This window comes from Eptatretus burgeri, chromosome 9 (assembly GCF_056783735.1).
Source record: "Eptatretus burgeri isolate ZD-2024b chromosome 9, Ebu_testis_v1, whole genome shotgun sequence".
NCBI lineage: Eukaryota > Metazoa > Chordata > Myxini > Myxiniformes > Myxinidae > Eptatretus > Eptatretus burgeri.
In genome coordinates this window covers 108,235,482-108,255,364 of record NC_140969.1, presented here as the reverse complement: position 1 = coordinate 108,255,364, position 19,883 = coordinate 108,235,482, and the positions used below count along the sequence as shown (strand labels likewise).

The 19,883-nt window shown below is 42.9% G+C and overlaps 1 protein-coding gene across 5 annotated transcripts in view; it reads right to left on the bottom strand.

Moving 5' to 3' along the window:
- Positions 1-19,883, bottom strand: part of LOC147020884 (fibulin-5-like) — a 148,880-nt gene that overhangs the window by 45,960 nt on the left and 83,037 nt on the right. For all 5 annotated transcript variants that reach the window (XM_085896619.1, XM_085896618.1, XM_085896616.1 and 2 more), the window contains one exon: positions 14,156-14,272. In XM_085896619.1, the coding sequence (XP_085752745.1) occupies positions 14,156-14,272 (117 nt within the window). The remainder of the gene's footprint in view (positions 1-14,155; positions 14,273-19,883) is intronic.

Below are 19,883 nucleotides of genomic sequence, written 5' to 3'. Positions count from 1 at the left end.
TCACCCTCATGCTCAACATTCATTTCTCTTGTTAATCTTGTGAAGTAATTCATTTTGGTGTAATTTTGAAACAGTTAAGTTCCCATTTATATTTTTTATTTTCATTAATTAGAAGATAATCACAGAATATATATTGTTTATGGGCTTCTGACTGATTTAATCCCACTCTATCACATGCAGGACATTTCTCAAATTTGTCTTATGGAGAATCAGGGAATTCAAGGAGGCTCAATATCTAGTACACAATTCATATTTATAAAGTAAAAATTTACTCCAAATAAAATTCATCTTTGGTATCATATTCACAGCTTTCATTGGTGCTTTCACAATCATCTATAAAACTACTTTCATAACTATCGTTTGAACACAAACTCTCGGTATCATAACTGTCTTCTGTTCCAACAGAGATACTATCATCACTCTCGTAATCTTCAAAATACTCACTTGAATAATGACTCATATTTAATCAGGAGAAAAAAACATTACCATCCACATCTATATATTTTTTTTCATTAACAGATTCAACCACTACATTTTTTAGATTAAAGATAATTTTAAAATGGTCCTTAACAACAACTGAACGAAATGTCATTTCACCTGATATATGAACATCCTTTATTTCATCAGGATTTGCATCTTTTGGGTTGTTGAAAAAAATACAAATTTCTCCTTGCATATTTGCTGATGGTCTTATCTTTTCTTTCTGAAGCTTCATCCATAAGGTTTTTCTTTTTTGATACTTTTTCTTGTTTCATTGCTTTTTCTACTTTTGAATATATTGCCAGAAGGAGAGGAGAAACTTTTGTTAAAGATACTTTGATTTATGTTCTTCCAGATATACTAAAAGCCCTTCCACTGAAGGAAATTGAAGAACTCAGATTATTCACAATAATTGTTTTTATCCAATAGTTGTTATATTTATCTTTATTCAATTTTAGATCCTCGACATATTTCTCAGTATCTTTTACAAATGTAGAGATTGAGTGAAACTTGTCTTTTGTGTCTTGATACATTGTATTTATTAAGTGAAAAAAGTTGGTGGGTAAAATGGTTGGAAGCACAGATTCATTTATAAATTAAATGGAATTTTCATCGAGAAAATTTTAGTTAAAGCAATGTTTTTCTGTATAAATATGGTGAATACAATGTACTGCAACATTTGTAATTATAAATATAAATGTTATAAAAAAACACCTTCAAACCAACAAACACACATTCAATCTTTTCAGACAAATATCTCCATTTGAATGAGAAACAAAACATTGTGATGCCTGTTCTTAGAATGTCTTAAAAGAGAGTTATTAAAAAAACATCTTCAATCACAAAAACATGCACACAACATTGAGAGAAACTTGAAGAGAAATAAAAAGAAAATTGGAAAATTGGATTAGAGGGAGATGTCAATGAGACAAAACCATTTGAAATAACAACTCTTCAAAGATGTTTTAAAGATTGGATAGAGGTAAAACTTAAGATTTAATATTTGTGTAAGATCCATTTGGGAATTGATTCATATCTCAAAGGATTCAATTATCAAGGTTGTTAGTGGAATGTCGAAAAAGCATAAATCATTCAAAATATATCTTGGAGCTTCCTTTACCTTCTCAAGAGAAGATAATGTTATTGAAAAAAAAAATGAGAACAAATCCACCACACCTTAATACATTAATTGATAGCTTCCTTAAATCTCCTATCTTTGAAGAGCTCATTAGATTTGAATTAGAAGAACAACGACAAGGTCGTGGGTTCAACATTGGGAATGTTTCATATATCGATCTTAATATTCATAAATCCATTCCGCTAAAGGCTTCATCTGAAATCGATTTACCTAAGGAAATAAAGAATAAAAAGGCAATAATTAATATTAAAAATACTGAAAATAAATGTTTTCTCTGGAGGATCTGAGCACATCTTTATCCACAGGAAAGGGACTGTGAAAGTATAAGAAATGTGAGAATTATTTAGAAAGTGGGAATCTCGGTATCTCTGGAGGAGAACTTATGAGCTTAAAAGACATAACAAAGTTTGAGAATATGAATAACCTATCAATAAATGAGGCCCCGCGAGGAGGAGTGATGTAAGCGACATTTTTTTATGATATGATGATTATTGGCTCGGATGATAGGGTAAGGGTTAAAATAGTGCTATATGGCATTAACTCCAAAATGGCCGATGTGTCCCTTACATCACTCCTCCTCGCGGCACCTCGAATGTTTATGGTTTAACTGATAAAAACAAAATCCAAATTCTAAGAGTTAATAATACTATATCCAATGATGATTGGTCAAATGACCGACATGTAGTTCTCCGTTATTTCATTAATAAAGAAACCACTCATTATGCTTACATCAAAACCTTTTCTGGATTGGGAAGTGGTCAAGTTTAGAAATAAAAGCATAAATCATATCATTGTAAGAGATGTCTCAATATCTTTTGATCTCAACAAAGAATTGATAAACATTTAAAGTATTGTTCTAATCATAAAGCAGCATTGTTGAGATGCCAGAACCAGGAGAGAAAGTTGTATTTAATGAAACAAATAAGTGTATAAAACACCCGTTTGTAATATATGCTGATTTTGAGAGCATCTTGGAAAAGACTGATGATATTAAGAAATATCAAAAGCATATCCCTTGTGGGTTTTGTTATTACATTAAATCATCTGTTGTAAGTAAATATGATAAGTTGGAGTTGTATAGAGGACCTGATGCTGCTGAGGAATTTGATAAAAGGACTGAGGATGATTGTATTAAGCTAACTGAAATGTCAAGAACAAATAAACCCCTTGACTTATCTCCAAATGAAGAGAAAGAATTTGAAGAAGCAAGGACTTGTAATATATGCTCAGAGGCTTTGGTAAAAACTAATAAAAGGGTGAGAGATCATTGCCATATAACGGGAAAATATAGAGGAGCAGCTCATAATAATTGTAATCTTAATTATGGAATCCTGACATTCATTCCTGTATTTTTTCATAATAATTGTCATTATGATATGCATCTCTTTATAAAAGAACGAAGTAAGACTCCTGGAAAGATAACAGCAATTCCAAATACAGATCAAAATTACATCTCATTTACAAAACAGATTTATACTCATGAAATGGGCATAAATAACAATATGAGATTTCTTGACTCATAAATTTATGACAAGCCCTTGACGTTCTTTGGTTTCAAACATCTCTTTTCCTCTACTTTCTCGTCAATTTAGGACTGAAGCCGACTTGGGTAAAGACATTTCTCTTCTTACTAAAAAGGTAATTTACCCATATTATTATATGGATTCCTTTGAAAGATTTAAAGAAACAAGACTTCCTCCTCAAAAGCGTTTTTACAACAAGTTAGTAAGATATCATATTACGGGTGAAGAATATGAAAGAGCAAAAGAAGTCTGGAAAGAGTTTGAGATAAAGAATATGGGTCAATATCATGACCTTTATTTAATAACATGTTTTATTACTCACTGATGAGTTTGAGAAATTTAGAGAAGTTTGTTATAATATAGATTCCAATGGACTTGATCCTGTCCATTATTATACATCTCCTGGACTAGCCTGGAATGCTATGTTAAAAAATGATCAAACAACCCCTTGATCTTCGAAGTGATGTAGATATGCTCTTGATGATTGAGAAGGCAAAAAGAGGAGGAATTTCACAAGTTTGTACAAAGAGATGTGCTAAGACAAATAAGAAATATCTTCCAGATTTCTCACCCGATTTGCCCACATCTTACTTAATGTACTTTGATGTTAATAACTTGTATAGCTGGGCAATGTCTGAATCTCAACCCGATGGTAATTTCAAATGGGTGAAAGAATACAAGTTCAAATATATCTTAGATGATATAATCTCCACAAGTCAAGAAGATTTAGATAAACAGGATTATGGGTATTATTGTGAAGTAGATTTAAACTATCCTAGAAAATTTCAGAACAAACATAAACACCTTCCTTAAGGAGCTGAGAAAGAGATCCCCAATCAAGACCTATTCGGTGGTGATCAACAACATTTCCTTAGTTCTTTAAATGAGTTTAAATATTGTTGTGGTTGAGGAAATTCGCAAACCACCATTCAGGTCCCGTAGGTGAGATATCTCTGTAAGTACATGTGTAGTTAGCCCCAAACCCGTTGTTTAGAGGGAATAAATGTGATTCATTCGGGCTGCGACCCTTTAAGATAGCCGTTTTTCTGTTCTATCTTTATTTTGAACCAACCACGTCTCAACCTCCATCATACAACAACCACCAACCGCAACGCCGCTTCACAACAACAACAACGCCAACAGCCACAACCTTTACCTTCACAACTCGCTCTCGCAAACATCGCATCACCACCATTCCAAGCGTCACCGTGGCCAGAGACCGCCACTTTAGACCCTCCACCACCTTCGCCTCTCCTTCTGCGGCCATTCCCGCGCCGCTTGTGAACGCCGAGCGTCAGGCTGTCCTGGCCTCGTGCGGGACGCGCGCTGAGCCGCGGGTGCAAAAAGCGGCCTTTCCGAGGAAAAGTCGGATCAGGAATGATACACGCCCACTTCTGATCCGTCCAATCATTAAGCGCGGGGCGATTTGGCCCCGCCTCCAGGCGCGTCGGAGTAGAATTGATATATGCAAATTCGAGGATCAGGGGAGGTTCACGCCCACTTTTCCTCCGTCCAATGGGCAAGCGTGGCTCCGCCCCTGAGCTCATCCTGACCCGGAAATTTGCATATGGTTTCTCCTGCCGCACTATAAAGCGCCGAGCGCGGGGCGAATTCAGTCAGTTTCTGTTTTGGGCTCGGGCGAGTTGGAGAGGTGTGGCGGCGGCGAAGTGTGGCAGCGGCAGAGTGTGGCAGCAGCAGTCAAGACGGGTCTGGAGGAGAGTCGGTCTGTCGGGGTTCGGAGTCTGTCGGGGAGCTGCAGAGAGGTGAAGCCGGGAGCGCGGTCGAGGTCGCAGTGGAGTCGCTCGTCGCGGGACCCAAGCAAGCCCGCGATCCTCTTTCCCCAGAGCATCAACAATTCCCCCCCCCCCCCGCGCTGAGATAGTGCGGAAAGGGGGGCCCCGTTCCCACCCCATTCCAATCAGTGCCAACGAAACCCGCGGAGGAGCGCGGAGTGGGGGCACCGCCGCGGCATTTGCGGCTCGTCACAAGACGAGTAGGCTCCACGCGGTCTCGCGCCCCAGGCCCCGTCTGCCCACTTGTATTTGAGGGTGGCCCTTTTCTTTTGCTTTTGAGTATATGTGTTGTCGGCGCCGTCTGTAAAGTAAAACTGTGCAAGTGTTGCCGTGTGCTCGCGTAGTCGGTAGTAGATCTGCATTGTGTTCCTTTTGTTACATTTGCTTTTGGTGCATAATTGTTGTAATTGTATATGTGTGCTTTCCGTTTGCCGCGGAATAAATGTGCCTTATGTTGAACTGTTTTTCCCGTTTCGCTTCGTCTTTTGTTTAATTGAATCTCCATCTTACTTCACGTAAAGGGTTGGTAGTGGGCTAAATACGCCCGATAATTAATCGGAACCGTTGAGGTTGACGATAACACCGCTCGGTTATCCCGATAGTACGGAACGGGTCACTTAAGTGGCCCGTGTCCGGGGTCGACCTGCGGCGAGGTGCGATCGCCCGGTCTACCCTCCGTGTGGGTACTTAGGTAGGTCGAATTTGGCGAACAACCCTATCCCACGCGGGGGGCCGATTGGCACGATCGTGGTGAGGCCGAAAGGCCCACCCGTGACTAGTTCCCGGCGTTAGTCCGAGAGGGTCATGACGGAATTGTCCGTCCGGTGGGCGACGTGCCGTGATTCGAGTTACGTGGCCGCTCGCACGCCGGCGGGCGCGAATTCGCAACAATATATTCCGACAGCTAAATTACTAACAACATTGTTTGATGAAGAGAAGTACGTTTTACATCAAAGAAATCTCAAGCAATTTATAGAAGCAGGGCTACAAAAGTTGAAAAGGTACATCCGGCACAAAATTTTTGTCAGTCATTGGTTCGGTAAATATATTGATTATAATACGAGGATGAGAACAAAGGTGAATAATGATTTTGAGAAGAACATATACAAGTTGATGAATAATTCTGTATTTGGTAAAACAATGGAAAATATAAGGATTAGACCAAATGTAAGACTTGCTACAACATGGGAGCAGGCGGAGGAGTTGATAAATAAACCAAGCTTTAATAGAGTAGAAATATTTACAGATAATTTTTGTGCTATTCCTTTGAATAAAGAGAGTATATAAATAAAGAATAAAGAGAGTATATTCCAATAAAGAGATGGATAAACCGATTTATGCGAGAATATCTGTTTTAGATCTTTCGAAGTATTTAATGTACGATTCCTTTTATAATAATCCAAAGAAAAGATGTGGTGAGAATATTGTATTGCTATACATGGATACGGATAGCTTCATACTCGAGATAAATGCAGATGATGTTTCTCAGGATATGAAAAAAGATGAAGATATTGTTGCGGATCCGGGGTGGCGGGATTCTCACCCGACTCTTGGCGTCACCCTCACCACCGCTGTCTCGGGGGTTTATAACGCCGGCTGGCTGGGCACAGGCCTCGGGTCACGCGTCTTCAATCGCAATACCAACGTAATAGAACCAATAGGAAAGAGAACCACGGTTACAGAATGGTTTTGTTAGATGCTGAGCATTTTCTGCCAGTCTGTAACCATTTTGGTTTTATATACCAATCAAACGGATCGTTCCTCGACATGACACAAATTAATCCATAGTGGCAACTTCATAAGAAACAACCAGATTTATTAGGGAACATCGGGGAACACAACACAAGCAAAATATTCACGACAATGTTATTAACAATCTATAACCCGCTCTTAACTAGGGAACTACGGATTACGGGTTTCGAGGGGGTCCCTACCGAGATATGCCTGAAACAACATGCAGACAAGACAGAGTACTTGGTGATGTTTCATGGACGAGAGGAAAGTGTCAAAAGCACGAATGTCGCTCGTAACAAGCCGATGTCCATGGATTCGAGCCCAAGCTCGAACACGCCGCGTGGCAAAATGGCGCTCGCCTTCCTTTTTCGCACCACATGCAGTCTCCGCGCGCTCTGACCCCACGTAAGGTCGACGGCACAAGACCGTCAGATCGACGAAGGGTTTCAGCTGATTTCTCTCAAGGTCCAGCATACAAGTCCAGGCCTGGCCTGTTCATCAGACAAGGCCAAATCGGGGTGCCGGGCTCCGGCAGGCTGGGTCCATGGGATTCCAAGACGTCGTCGAGCCGTGGGGTGAGTAGGGACAGTCAGAGGCTCCGTCGTTAGACGCAGATTGAACCTGTTGATCACCTCCTCTCTAAGCCGACTACAGACTCACACAGCAACCAGGTCCTCTCCCTGCCGATCGCACCACTCGCTTTCCTTTTTCCTCTCGGCGCTCGTGGCCTCAAAACCGACTGCCGTTTTTGTACTTCTCCAAAAACTGAACCACTCCAAGAGGTCTCCGTTCGCTGCCAAGGGCAGACAGACCTCCGCAGTCCTTTCCCTGCCTTTCCTTCGGCCCTGGCTCGCTTCTCCAGGCCACAGAAGGCAGACCCGGTGCACCCAAGTCCAGTTTCTCTCCCGGCAGAATCACCACTGTCTCTTCTTCGTTCGCTCGCTCGAAGCCACTGGCTCCTCCCCCTTTACGAAGCCGACAAACTCCTCCCCCCAGCTCCACCTCCCTCTCCAGGCCACTCCCCCTCAGCCGACTGGGCGGGGCCTATCGTCCGGAGAGGGGAAGGAAGAAGAGGGAGCTCTCGATCCACCACCACCGCACAAACAACAAACAGCCTCTTTAACTCCCGACACATATGTAATGTCCATTTTACCGAACAGCCTAGCTAAACATGCATTTAATGGGGGGATCTGAGCTAATCCTATATTTAGTAGCATACTAAGGGCCATTTCCGTAACAATATTTATGATTCAAGTAATTATGATCCTCATAACCCGCTCTTTTCAAAAAAGAATAAAAAGGTTATCAGTAAATTTAAGGATGAATTAAGTGAAAAGATACGAAGTGAATTTTTATGTGTTAGATCAAACGCATATGTTTATAAATACTTAAGGAGAGGGATAAATGAATTCAAATGTGAAAATAAACTTAAAAGTCGAAAGAGGAGTGTATTAAAGAGACCATGAACTTTCAACATTACCTTGAATGTATATGGAAGAGAAAGGATGTTTATAGAGAGATGAATCTTATTCAAAATTACAAACACAAAATATTCTCAGAGACAGTGAGTAAGAAAGCTCTACAGCATTTGATGATAAAACATATATCATGAGTGATGGAATAAATACATTACCTTATGGGTTTAAAGTGTACATATTAATTTTAAAAATGGGGGTGGGGGTTTTAACGGGCTACTGTTGCATTATTTTAAATGTATGAATAAATTAAGTTTTTCTTGAAAAAGACAAACTATTATTATACCCACTCAATTTGATTAAAGAAATGATCATATGAAAGACTATGGAAAATGTTAGGAGGAAACAAAACATACTGTAAGACTTACTAAAACTTGGAAACAAGCATCCAAATTAATTAATAAATCAAGTTTTCAAAGGGTTTTGAAAAATGAACACAATAAGAAGTTATAAATATCATTTATTTACAGAGGAGGGAAATAAGAAAGCAATGGGGACTTTTATATACAGTGTTAGCTGGTGTTGTGTTGGCTTAATGGTTAGGGTGGTGGGCTTGGAATCCTAGGATCCTGAGTTCAAATCCCCCTTGACTGGTGACTTAATACCAGGTGGGGTTAACTCTGCCTGTCATCCTTCTGAGGTTGACAAAATGAGTGCCAGCTTGCTGGTATACTGTGTCGGAGTGGCGACCCGTCCAGGATTGTGTCCAATAGCCAAGGAGACTGCTTCGGCAACACCAATGCTCTGCACAGAGTATGGTCCCAATTGATGGATGGAAGTTATATATTTATATCCAGAGGTGGGAAAATAAGAAAGCAATTGGGGGGGTGAGGGGTTAACGGGCTACCGCTGCATTCTTTTTAATTGATGAATAACAAGTTATTTTTGAAAATAAAACATACTCTTATAATGACTACTCAATTTGATTAAAGAAATGATCATATGAAAGGTGGCGAAGCCCAGCCCCCGGCAGGGGGAGTAATGTCAAAAAAGAGAGCTACGATGAAGTAATGTGTACCAGTTTGAAAAGGAGAAATATGAGTGAGCGTAAGCAAGCGAATATTGCAACTTTGAGGAATGGTAGACATGACTGCGGCAAAGCCTCCCTTTTGACACTACTGTTGGGACGTGAACAGGAGCGTGAAGGAGGTTCTGTGAGGAACGCAATTGAGACAGGGGCTCTGGCTGGACACCCTCGACATGACAGAAAAGTCAGCATGAATCCTGTTGTTTGTTTCTGTGAATTTGCACGCATGATGGAGCAAGATGCTGGCTATTGACTGTCCGGCTGGGTCGTGTAAGACCGTGCCTCGGAGCCTTGTGTTGTGCCATCGGGGAAGAAGGCAGCACCATTTTGCAGAAAGCAGTGGCATCAGCAATCTCAATCATGAGGAGGAACTTTCACGACAGCTTCTGGGCCCTTAACGAAGGGACCATCCACACTAACTACCTCCTGTACGCTTCCTGGCCATAGAGTGGCTTGGCGCCATTTTGGGCGCATTTTCTCATGCAATGACGATGAGATTTGGCAAACCCCAAGCTTCAGAAACTCATCTCTGGGCACACAGCTAATTGAGAGAAGAAAGTGAGGATTATTCTTTTATTTATTCTGTCCCCTTTTCTGCATTAAAGTCTGTGTGGAGGCACCTCAAATAGGAATGTTGTTCTCCTCACGTATCATTATTATCCCGTTTTGATTCATCTCCATTATAAACATTTGATTTCTGTTATTTATCCCTGTATTTATTAAGATTGCTTGTGTCTGTCGATTCATTGTGGGTTCGAGTAGAAAACCTTGTCCTCTGTCCAGTTGATTGCCTCCGATGCATGCCTCTGCTGCCCCCGTCCCATGTGTGCCATAATCTCCAAGGATAATGCGTTTGTCTGCAAGGTAGAACTGTTTGGTTATCCATCCAGGTTGGTCTTAACAGCCACCTGCCCCCTGGGCATGACAATGCTTTTGTCTTTAAAATAAAATATTGGTGAAATCTCTTGCTGATTTATATATTATATTTTTGTGTTTAAAAAAAAAAAAATTGTTCGTATTGCAAAATGAACTCAAAAAGGTGACCAATAAGTATTTGTTGAGTTTGTAATTTATTAAAACACCTTTTCTTATAACTTTCATCATCGGGAATGTTAATAAATAATATGTTGGTGTTTGGTTCTTGGGCTAAATATCTTTGTTGAGTTGGGACAAAATGAAAACTTCCCTCAGCGTTCTGCTCCAAGCTCCTCCTGAACCACATATCATTTTAAAATGGCAGTAAATTATTTTTCATTGTTTTCTTGATATCCATTAAATCTTTTTAAAACCCTCAGTCTGTGTGCTATATTTACAGTTGTCTCGGTTATTCCTTCGCCAATACTTTTTGTATGCTCTCCACATTCAATACGTTTCCCATTTAGATACCAAGGTTGTGATTTTCTCCACTCTTTGGTTTTGTTTTTGCTTGGCTCTATACTTTTCCAGAGTTTTGAGGTCATTTATATCGAAATAATTTTGCTTAAACTAATTTTTTAATGGATGAGATATCTGAAATACATTGTTTTAAAGAGCAGGTTGCGGGTCACCAAACATGTTCTGAAAATTTATCAACATGATTATATGTGTATTAAATAGTTCAATGCAACCTATTGTGGTTGCCAAACTATTGGGAACATTAATGATATTTAACTCTGAAGTTGTTATTTCTCGAGGCTGTTGAAAAAAACATCCGCGTGCCATATATGGATGGTGACGTCACGTTCTCCAAAACAAAGCGGAAGCTCACTCGCTCATTGAAGAAGTGTCCAGTTGAGCGGGCTGTTCTTTCGCTTTTTTTTGAGCTTGCAACTGTCTATATTATCCTTTTTTATTTTGAATTATTGAAGAACAAAGTTATTTGGATATTTGTACATCATGCGTCGTACGTGTGTCGCCATGTTTTGCGAAAATGGCTGGAAAACAGGTAATCGCTCCCACCGATTCCCGAAGGAATCAAACATTCGCCGGCAGTGGATAAGATTTGTACAAACAAAATGGGCGAATTTTCCCCCAAAGGAAATGCGTAAAGAGGGCCCTCTTGATAGACTTGTCATTTGTGGTGACCATTTCACAGCCGAGGATTATGAAGGCAACGCAATGAGTGAGCTCGGTTTCAAAACAACTGCCCAAGTGAGACTGAAGCGTGACGCTGTGCCCACCATTCAGCTTTCTCCTCCTCAGCTGGCTCCTGCTTCATCTTCTCACGCTGTCACCTCTCAAGCAAGGAAACTCTCCTCAGCATTCTGACAAGGTAGCTGGGAAGAAGCAACGATGTGCTGTGGATAAGCTCACATGTGCCAGGGTGAGTGCTGACAAATGGACAGTCTGATATGTTGCAAATTATATTTCAATTAAATTCTGATGGCACTGATATTTGATGTCTAATAGTTTGCACATGTTTCTTGAGCAGTTGGTGAGAGATCAATGTGGATCAGTGAGTGGTGTGGGTAAAGAGAGCCTTGTTGAGGACACAGAGGAGAACGCTCCTCACACACCCGACACTGGTCACTGTGTTGTGAGCACTCAGTGCTCCATCATCACTCCAAAACCACGCCACAAAACTCCATAGTATAAATTCCCATCATCCTCTGACTCGTCCTCGGCAATATCGGAATGAAAACACAATTTCATCGCCGCTGAAATCACTCTCTGATTCGCATCTCACCATTGTTCACACGCTGTTTCCGAATGTTCACGAAGTTTTCGGACAACGTGACGTCATAGCATCTTCGGTAACTTCCGGACTGTTTTTCGATCACTGACAAAAGTTTTGACCTAAAAGTTAATTTTGGCATATTTTGAGTTTCAAATGTAAGAAAATAATTGCCCAACGATTATTATTAATGTGCTTACAACGTTTGAATCACATGAAGTCATCAGTGACCCAAAACCTGCTCTTTAAATATAAAGTTTCATAGCACAAGGGAGTATTATCTATAGGTAGGAGTATAAAGGGAAGGAATCTGTTCAAATGTGGGTATAAATAGGTGAGAGAAAGAGGGTGGAGGGTGGGTGGTGAGGGGTGAAGGGTAAAATAAAATGGGGGGGGGGGCGGGAAGAAGAAGTTTTTGATGCATAGTCAAGGCTCATGGAAGAGCTTGGTCCCAGAAACAATTCATTGCGGAGAAGCTGATGGAGGATGAGTGGTAGAGGTGGGGGAAGGAGAAGGAGAAGTTGATGCCGGAGATCTGTTTGTGAGAAAAAAATTCACTCCTTTTTATTGACAGGGTCAAATAATTTTCCCCTGAGTAAACATTAAAGTCACTGGGGGAAATGGGATAGTCCCAGAACCAACAACATTCTCCTACTGTGGGGGGAGGGTTGGGAACGAGGAGTGGAGTCCCTGTGTAAGAGAGCTACATTATTCTACCAGGTGAGCACCCAGGGGTATTGACCTTCTTTTTATGTAATGCAATGACGTTGGTGAATTTCCAAGCAGATGGAAGATGATCTAGCGCATATGATAAGGCGAAAAGGGCAGAGAGAGGATGTGCAAGAGCAGCAGAGCAGGTTTTTCGGACATGTGAGCTGATGCCACTTGGTCCAGTTGCAGAATCAGAGTTTAAGGCTGAAAGAACCTTCTCTACCTTCTCAGGTGCAAAAGGCACAGAGTTCAGGAGTAGTTAGGTATGACAGGAAGGCAAGATGGGTACCAAGAGTGAGGGGTTGTTGACACAATATTTTGAAGCAAACACAGAATTGAGGCGTTCGGCCTTCTCTCAAGCAGTGTCAGCTATGGTGCCATTTGAAGTGAGGGAAGGGATGGAAGGGAACCATGCACCAAAGACAGACTTAACAAGGTGTCACCAGGTTTTAGAGGGAGACAAGTTTGAAAGTTCATTCCTGAGGTTGGCCAGATATTTTCTGGCTCTCCTGAGAATGGACACACACTTGTTGCAGCCTTTTTCGAATGTGCTGATCTCTTCTGATAAATAACAAAAACAACAACCCCAAAGTTGAATTGTACATAGAAGCCAGCATTTTAAGCATTGTTCTTAGATGCATGCGTCTTTAAGAGACGAGAGGAAACAGCCAAGTGAAAACATGCACAAGACCAGAACGGCACTCAGTGGAGTGCATACTTCCACCAGGCTGAACAATTTACATTTTGTAGCCCACAGATAGGCCGGATCCGCATCTGGATCTTCACCAAAAAAGTTTGTTCTTGCCACCTATCCAACTCTTCCACCAAGTTTTGTCATAATCTGTCCTCCAGTTTTTGAGATTTAATGCCATATATCGTTTTGGCCTGATCATGCAATGGTAAAGAATCACTGAAAACAATTCTAGTATTCGGATCTGGATCTTCACCAAAATTTAACCAATTTGTCCTGGTCCCAAACCCAAACTGTGCACAAAATTTCGTCCTAATCTCTCCCCAACTTTTTGAAATATCCTGCTCACAGACAAACAGACATACAGACAGTGGTGAGAACATAACAGAACAAAACAAGTCAATGGAACAAAAGTCAGTTTGGCAAAGTGCAGCCTGTAACCATCATTTTCTCAAAGGGAGAGTTTCTTTATTATGTACGCAAATTTGGAACTATTGTCCTCCTCCTCCTCCTCCCTATTCTTCTCTTCCAATGCTTACTACTAAAATTTCCTGTCAATGTCCTTTATTCTCGCTTCACTCACACACTTCCCTCTACCCCCCTTTTTCTCTGTTATCATCCTCCTTTTTCCTTTTGTAAACACTAATTCTGATAATTAGATGTTCAATATTTAGAGGAAATCTTTGGGTTGAGTGTTTTAAAGACTGGTGGAGGCTCGAGTGATATCCTGCAGGAAGCAAAGTCACTTTTTCATGTGCATTATAATCGTGTATTTTTTTGACAGCAAACTCTGCATATGCAGAAAAATGATTGCATAAACCTAATTCGTATGTGTGTGAGAATGTGTGATCTGTGTTCTTGATTGGGGGTGCTTAACCTGTTGAATACTTGATGGGAGGCAGGGGCACAGTGTCACAGAGCTGGACTAACCTTGGCAGGTGCGCCCATTGGGTGTGAGGGAGAATCCTGCGCTACATTGGCAGCTGAATGATCCATCTTGGTTTACACAGCCATGCTGACAATGTCCCAACAAGCACTCATTAATATCTGAAACATGGAGCAGACACAGACACAATATAAGCATTTTGTAGCCATGCAACTCAGAAATAAAGCTTTCAAACAAGGCATACAATTATTTTATTGAATATATTATGGTCAAAACTGTAAATTTATATTTAAACAACCAATTTACCTGAAAAACAAACGAGTTATTCTTGCTTCTTCTTCGTTTGTATGCAGCACAAGGTTGCATGGTCACATCGTTATCTGAGGGCGTGACTGTGCCGCTGATGCAGTGGCTTCTGCTAGTTAGGGCAGGAATTAAAAATTTGGCCATGGTGCCAGGGATAGCTCAACTACCCTTCGCCAAGGACACCATGGGATCTTTAACATTAATCAACAAATGCTGGCAGACAGGAGGTCCATTTAACGTCCATCTGAGGCACACACATTAATGAATCACCCTGCCAGTGAAACATCGGGATGACAGTTTATAGCTGGGTCAGGACACAAACCCAGGCGAGACAGCTTAGAAGCGAGTGTGCATAAGTCTCGGCCATTCTGTCAGTCCAGTTCATCTGGCTTGTGTACTGCACATGTCCAATTATGTTAAAATACAGGTTGCTTTTCCAAGGGGGACGGGGGGGGGGGAGTTTGTTAAGGAAATATTGTCATCAAGATCATCTGTGATGCAAACACCAAAATGAAAGATGACATCTGTTAAATGCCAGCAGAAAGGCATCTATATATTAACACTGAAGGACCAATTTTGTGCTCCTCCTTGCGGTCTCGTCACGTTTTTCTCGGTAATGTGACCTGGACTGAAAGAACCTTCGTACCTGTAAGAGTGCATCGCACATAGTGGCAACAGTCAACTTTCAACTCTGAAGCAGAATAAACACTTTTCGTTTTACATTCGCTGAATTAGGCGGGGTTGAGTGTGAGGGGGTGGACAGGGGGTGGAGGCCCAGGGGCAAGTGGGGCGGGGAAATCAAGAGACGGGGGACGGGGAGTGAAGAGGCGGTGGCGGGGCTGGGTAATTAAATTTTTCAGGCGGGGGCAAGCAAATTGAAGGCGGGGGGTGGGAGGCGGGGGGGGGATGCAGCAGGGGCGGGGGATGAGTAGGAGGGGGCAAGCACGCCCTGTCCAGTCCATGTCCCTCGAGTGTGGGTGAGCTGGTGAGGGTGGTTGAATGAACGGAATCTGTCTGTGACGGGGTTTCGGCTAGTCACAGAATATTTCACTGCAGATGCAATCAATAAAAGTGCATCAAGGTTTCTTGTGATATTTGTGCTCACCTGTTCTATTTCCACCTTTTTACCAACATGCATTTTCAACATTTCTGCCTTTGAGGATGGGAATTGTAAAATCTGCTCCGATAGTGAAACAAAACAGGAAGGGGCTGACATGGCAACCTTGAAGTATACGCCCTCGTCTTTGAGCTGTCTGGGCTGGGTTTGAACGTCAGTCCAACTAAAAACTGCCACCGTGGTGCTATGCAGGCAGAACAAGGCATCACACGAGCACCAAACCTCGGATGGATGTTAAGCCAGAAGACCTGTCTACCAGCAGTGGGGTGTTGGTGGACATGAAAGATCCCATGGTGTCTTAGATGAAGAGTGGGTGTATCCTGAACAAATTACAAATTCCTCTCAACTTCAAAAAGACGTCAGGCCTGCCCAGACAATTTTTGATTTGCCTACCCAGGCCAAAATCATTTCCACAGCCAACCCCACAAGAATGTGGGAATAAATGAAGAAGTGGCAGTACGAGTAGTAGTTAAATGAAAAATTAATTCTGGTGAAGGCTGGTGGTGCAGAAAGCAGTAATTTGTTGTTTGATAATGATCCTCCATATTAAAGCTTGGAAGGAAAAGTCCATAAAGATCAAGTTCGTCAGCTTAAATTGTGAATCGGATGAGTAAGAACGTTTTTCATTCTTCTGTTAAGAAAAAGCTATTAACTTTCAGGTTGTCAGTGATTGTAGTGAGTGCTAACAGACATCCTGATGAGCCCACTCATATCCCGCTATCATCTAAAAGGAATAATCTCTCTGCCTGTTGACTGGTGATGTAAAACAATGACACAATTGCCCCCTTCCCACCGTTTTTTTCAAAAAGAGTGGAGATAACAATCAGTACAAACTAATGGCAGCATCTCTTCGATTATAGAACGAAGAACCAGCTAATTACTACGATGACCAATACTACTACAAGGGGGTTCATAGAACACCTTACCCTGCACTACTACTACAAGGGGATTCATAGAGCACCTTACTCTGCACTATCTTGAGAAACAAGGACATGGGCGACGTCCATGAGAGGCGAATTTGATTGGTCATGATGAGGTTAAATGCCATCATATTTTGTCCAAGTACAGCTGAACAAAAGGGTTTTGACAGTGCTAAAACGGCGAGTTGTGTTCTCATGTTCAAGTATAGCATATAATTCAATTGAAATAAATAAAGATTTTAAAGGTCACAGAAAAAAAAAAAACCTGTTTACCGCTATTGATGTTGACGTCTTTTACACGTTACATTAGGTCTTCGTGCCCTTTATGACGTTGATAAAAAACAACTCGGTTTCCTATTTGGAATGATTTGTTTTGACTGCCAGACAGGTTAGACAGGTTAGACAGTGTAAAAAAAAACAATTATCTCACTCCTCTCTGCGCATGGGCAATCGCGAGGAATTCAAAGGAAAAGTACTGTTATACGACAGATTAGTTTTCAAATTTGTGTTCAAAATACAAGTCAATTGATATTAAGTTTTTCCTCGATCATAAACTGACGTTTGTGGACAGAAGAGCAGAGAGATAGACAGACAAACAAAAGTAAACCAATTGCTTTACCCCAATGTTCACTTCACATGTTTGGGGCAACTACTTGCAGTTCCAATTAATCCCACCTTGTGGCATCTACTGCATGAAATTTCCTTCTCCACACCCCTCCATCCTGAGCATCTTCTCTCTGCATTCCTCCTTACTTGATATTCCTCCTTACTTACTGTCATGATACTTTCCACCACTTCCTTCAACCTCAGTTTTGAGATTCCAATCGCATGTACAATCAAAGACCAGGCAGACAAAACCCCCTTCCTCCCTTTAAACACCGACTGCAAGAGCCAAGTAGTATCTCAATCAAATTTACATCATACTTATATTATACATCATATTGTTGCGGTTCTGCGAAACTGGCTCTCTCCTGAGGAAATGGCACCCAACACATCGCGGTCCCGAGATACTTATTTCATTATTATTGGTTTTAGATAACCTCCCCTTATGTGCAGTAGTTTTAAGGGACAAGATGCATTGCACGGTCTTTAAGTAGTGTTTTTCTTTCCATTCTTTACCCATCTTTCATTCTTGAAAGTATTTTGCTTTTCTGTAAACGATCTTTCTTCATGCATGCATGCACACCACAAACCACAGCAACAGGGGCAGGTAATTTCCATATGCATGCCATTTCCCATTCAAACCGCGTGCCATTAGCCAGAATACGCTCCACATCACACTGCACCAGACTCGAACCCCAACGTTACAACATTTCATACACTATCAATATTCCTTTATAAAAAATCACCACACCATCGGACCACAACTCAAGCTCACTTACTTTCGCCATTAACAGCCACAACTATGATGCCTTAACCACCACCAGCCACCACGCCAGAACTCACCACTACACTGCCACTATGCCTCACCCACCACCACCGACAACCACCACATCCTTTCAGACCAACAATGAACAGGGGGAGCACAGCATACCAGTACAGGGACTCGGATCTGGGCGGTCCATCATCTAACTTGGAGCACGAGAACCCGTTTGATGTCATGTGGACAGCCCGAGTGCTCCACTCCATTATGGCCCTCATTGGGTGTCCGGCGCGTAATTGTGGCCAGAGAACACAACCAAATACCCCGGCACCATGTTAACCTCGGAGATGGATCGTGTGGTAGAGTTCGGGGCGAGTGAGGCCATTTCCGCTGCCGAAGCCTCACATCGACGAAGCTAGCGCCGGGGTAATCATCCATACACCAATGAGGGTGCAGGAAAACACCCATCGCTCCGCATGATCCACTTCCAAGCCCCGCCTCGACCAGGAGATTGTAAAGGTTCGCTCAGTTCTCTGGCTAAGTTCTGCAAGTTCTCTGGCCACGCACTCTTGTTAGCTCACCTGGAACGTAGTTCCAGGGAGCTTATGGGATAGTACGTCATCCGTCCGTCAGTCTGTCTGTCTGTCCATAAATACTGTTGCGAATTCGCGCCCACCGGCGTGCGAACGGCCGCGTAACTCGAATCGCGGCACGTCGCCCACCGGACGGACAATTCTGTCGTGACCCTCTCAGACCAATGCCGGGAGCTAGTCATGGGTGGGCCTTTCCATCTCACCACAATCGTGTCAATCGGCCACCCGCGTAGGATAGGGTTGTTCGCCAAACTCGACCTACCTAAGTACCCACGCGGATGGTAAACCGGGCGATCGTACCTTGCCGCAGGTCGACTCCGGACATGAGCCGCTTGGGCGGCACGTTCCGTACTATCGGGATAACCGAGCGGTGTTATCGTCGACCTCGACGGTTCCGATTACTTACCGGGAAGTTGCACCCACTACGAACCCCTTACGTGAAGCAGGATGGAGATTCAAAAAGACGAAGTAAAACGGGAAAACAGTTCACACAATGCACATTTATTTCCCGGCACACGGAAAGCACGTATATACAGCCATACAGTCAAAATGCACATAAAGCAACCAAAACAATAAAAGCAACAACGACGCAGAGTTAATACCGACTACGCGCACACACGGCAACACTGAACACTTATATAGTTTTACTTCACAGATGGCACCAACACACATTTACACAAAAGCAAAGGAAAGAAGCCACCGTCATAGACAAGGAGGCAGACAGGCCTGTAGGCCAAATGTGCGCGGGACCGAGAGGAGCGGCCAGGTCCGCGAGACCGGGGGGGGGGGTCCCACCCGCGTCCTTGTGACGCGTTGGCGGGCGAGCCGCAAATGTGGCCGCGCGGCTATGCCCCGACTCCGTGCTCCTTGGCGGGTTTCGTTGGCACCACGTGTGGGGGGGGGTGGGAATGGGGCCCCCTTTTGCACTATCTCAGCGCTGAGGAAAGGGAGATTGTTGATGCCCTGGGGGAGGGGAGTGGCTGGCTGGCTTGGGTCCCGCGACGAGACGAGCGATCCCACACCGCAACCTCGTCGCCGACCGCCGTACTTCTTGCCTCGGACCCGAGCTCCCTTGCCTGCAGTTCCAACGCTCTTACTCGCCTCAACTTCACCAACGGAACGCAACGCGTCCCCAACAGCCACTTCTCGACGACCATCTCCAGGAAAATCCAGAACTCAACTCTTCCTCCAACTCTTCTCAGTTCCACACTCTCCTCACCCGACCGACTTGACTCTGCCACTCTTTTTGTTCTAATTCGCCATGCGCTCACCTTTTCATAGGCGGCAGGAGAAGCGTATATGCAAATTTTAAGGATCAGAACGCGATTGGAGGCGGGGCCATGCCACCCCCCCCCCCCGGTCAGCCATTCGTCGGGCAAAAATGGGCGTGAACCTCTCCTGATCCTAAAATTTGCATATACGGACTTCACATACACACGCTTGGAAGCGGGGCCAAACCGCCCCGCGCTCGCC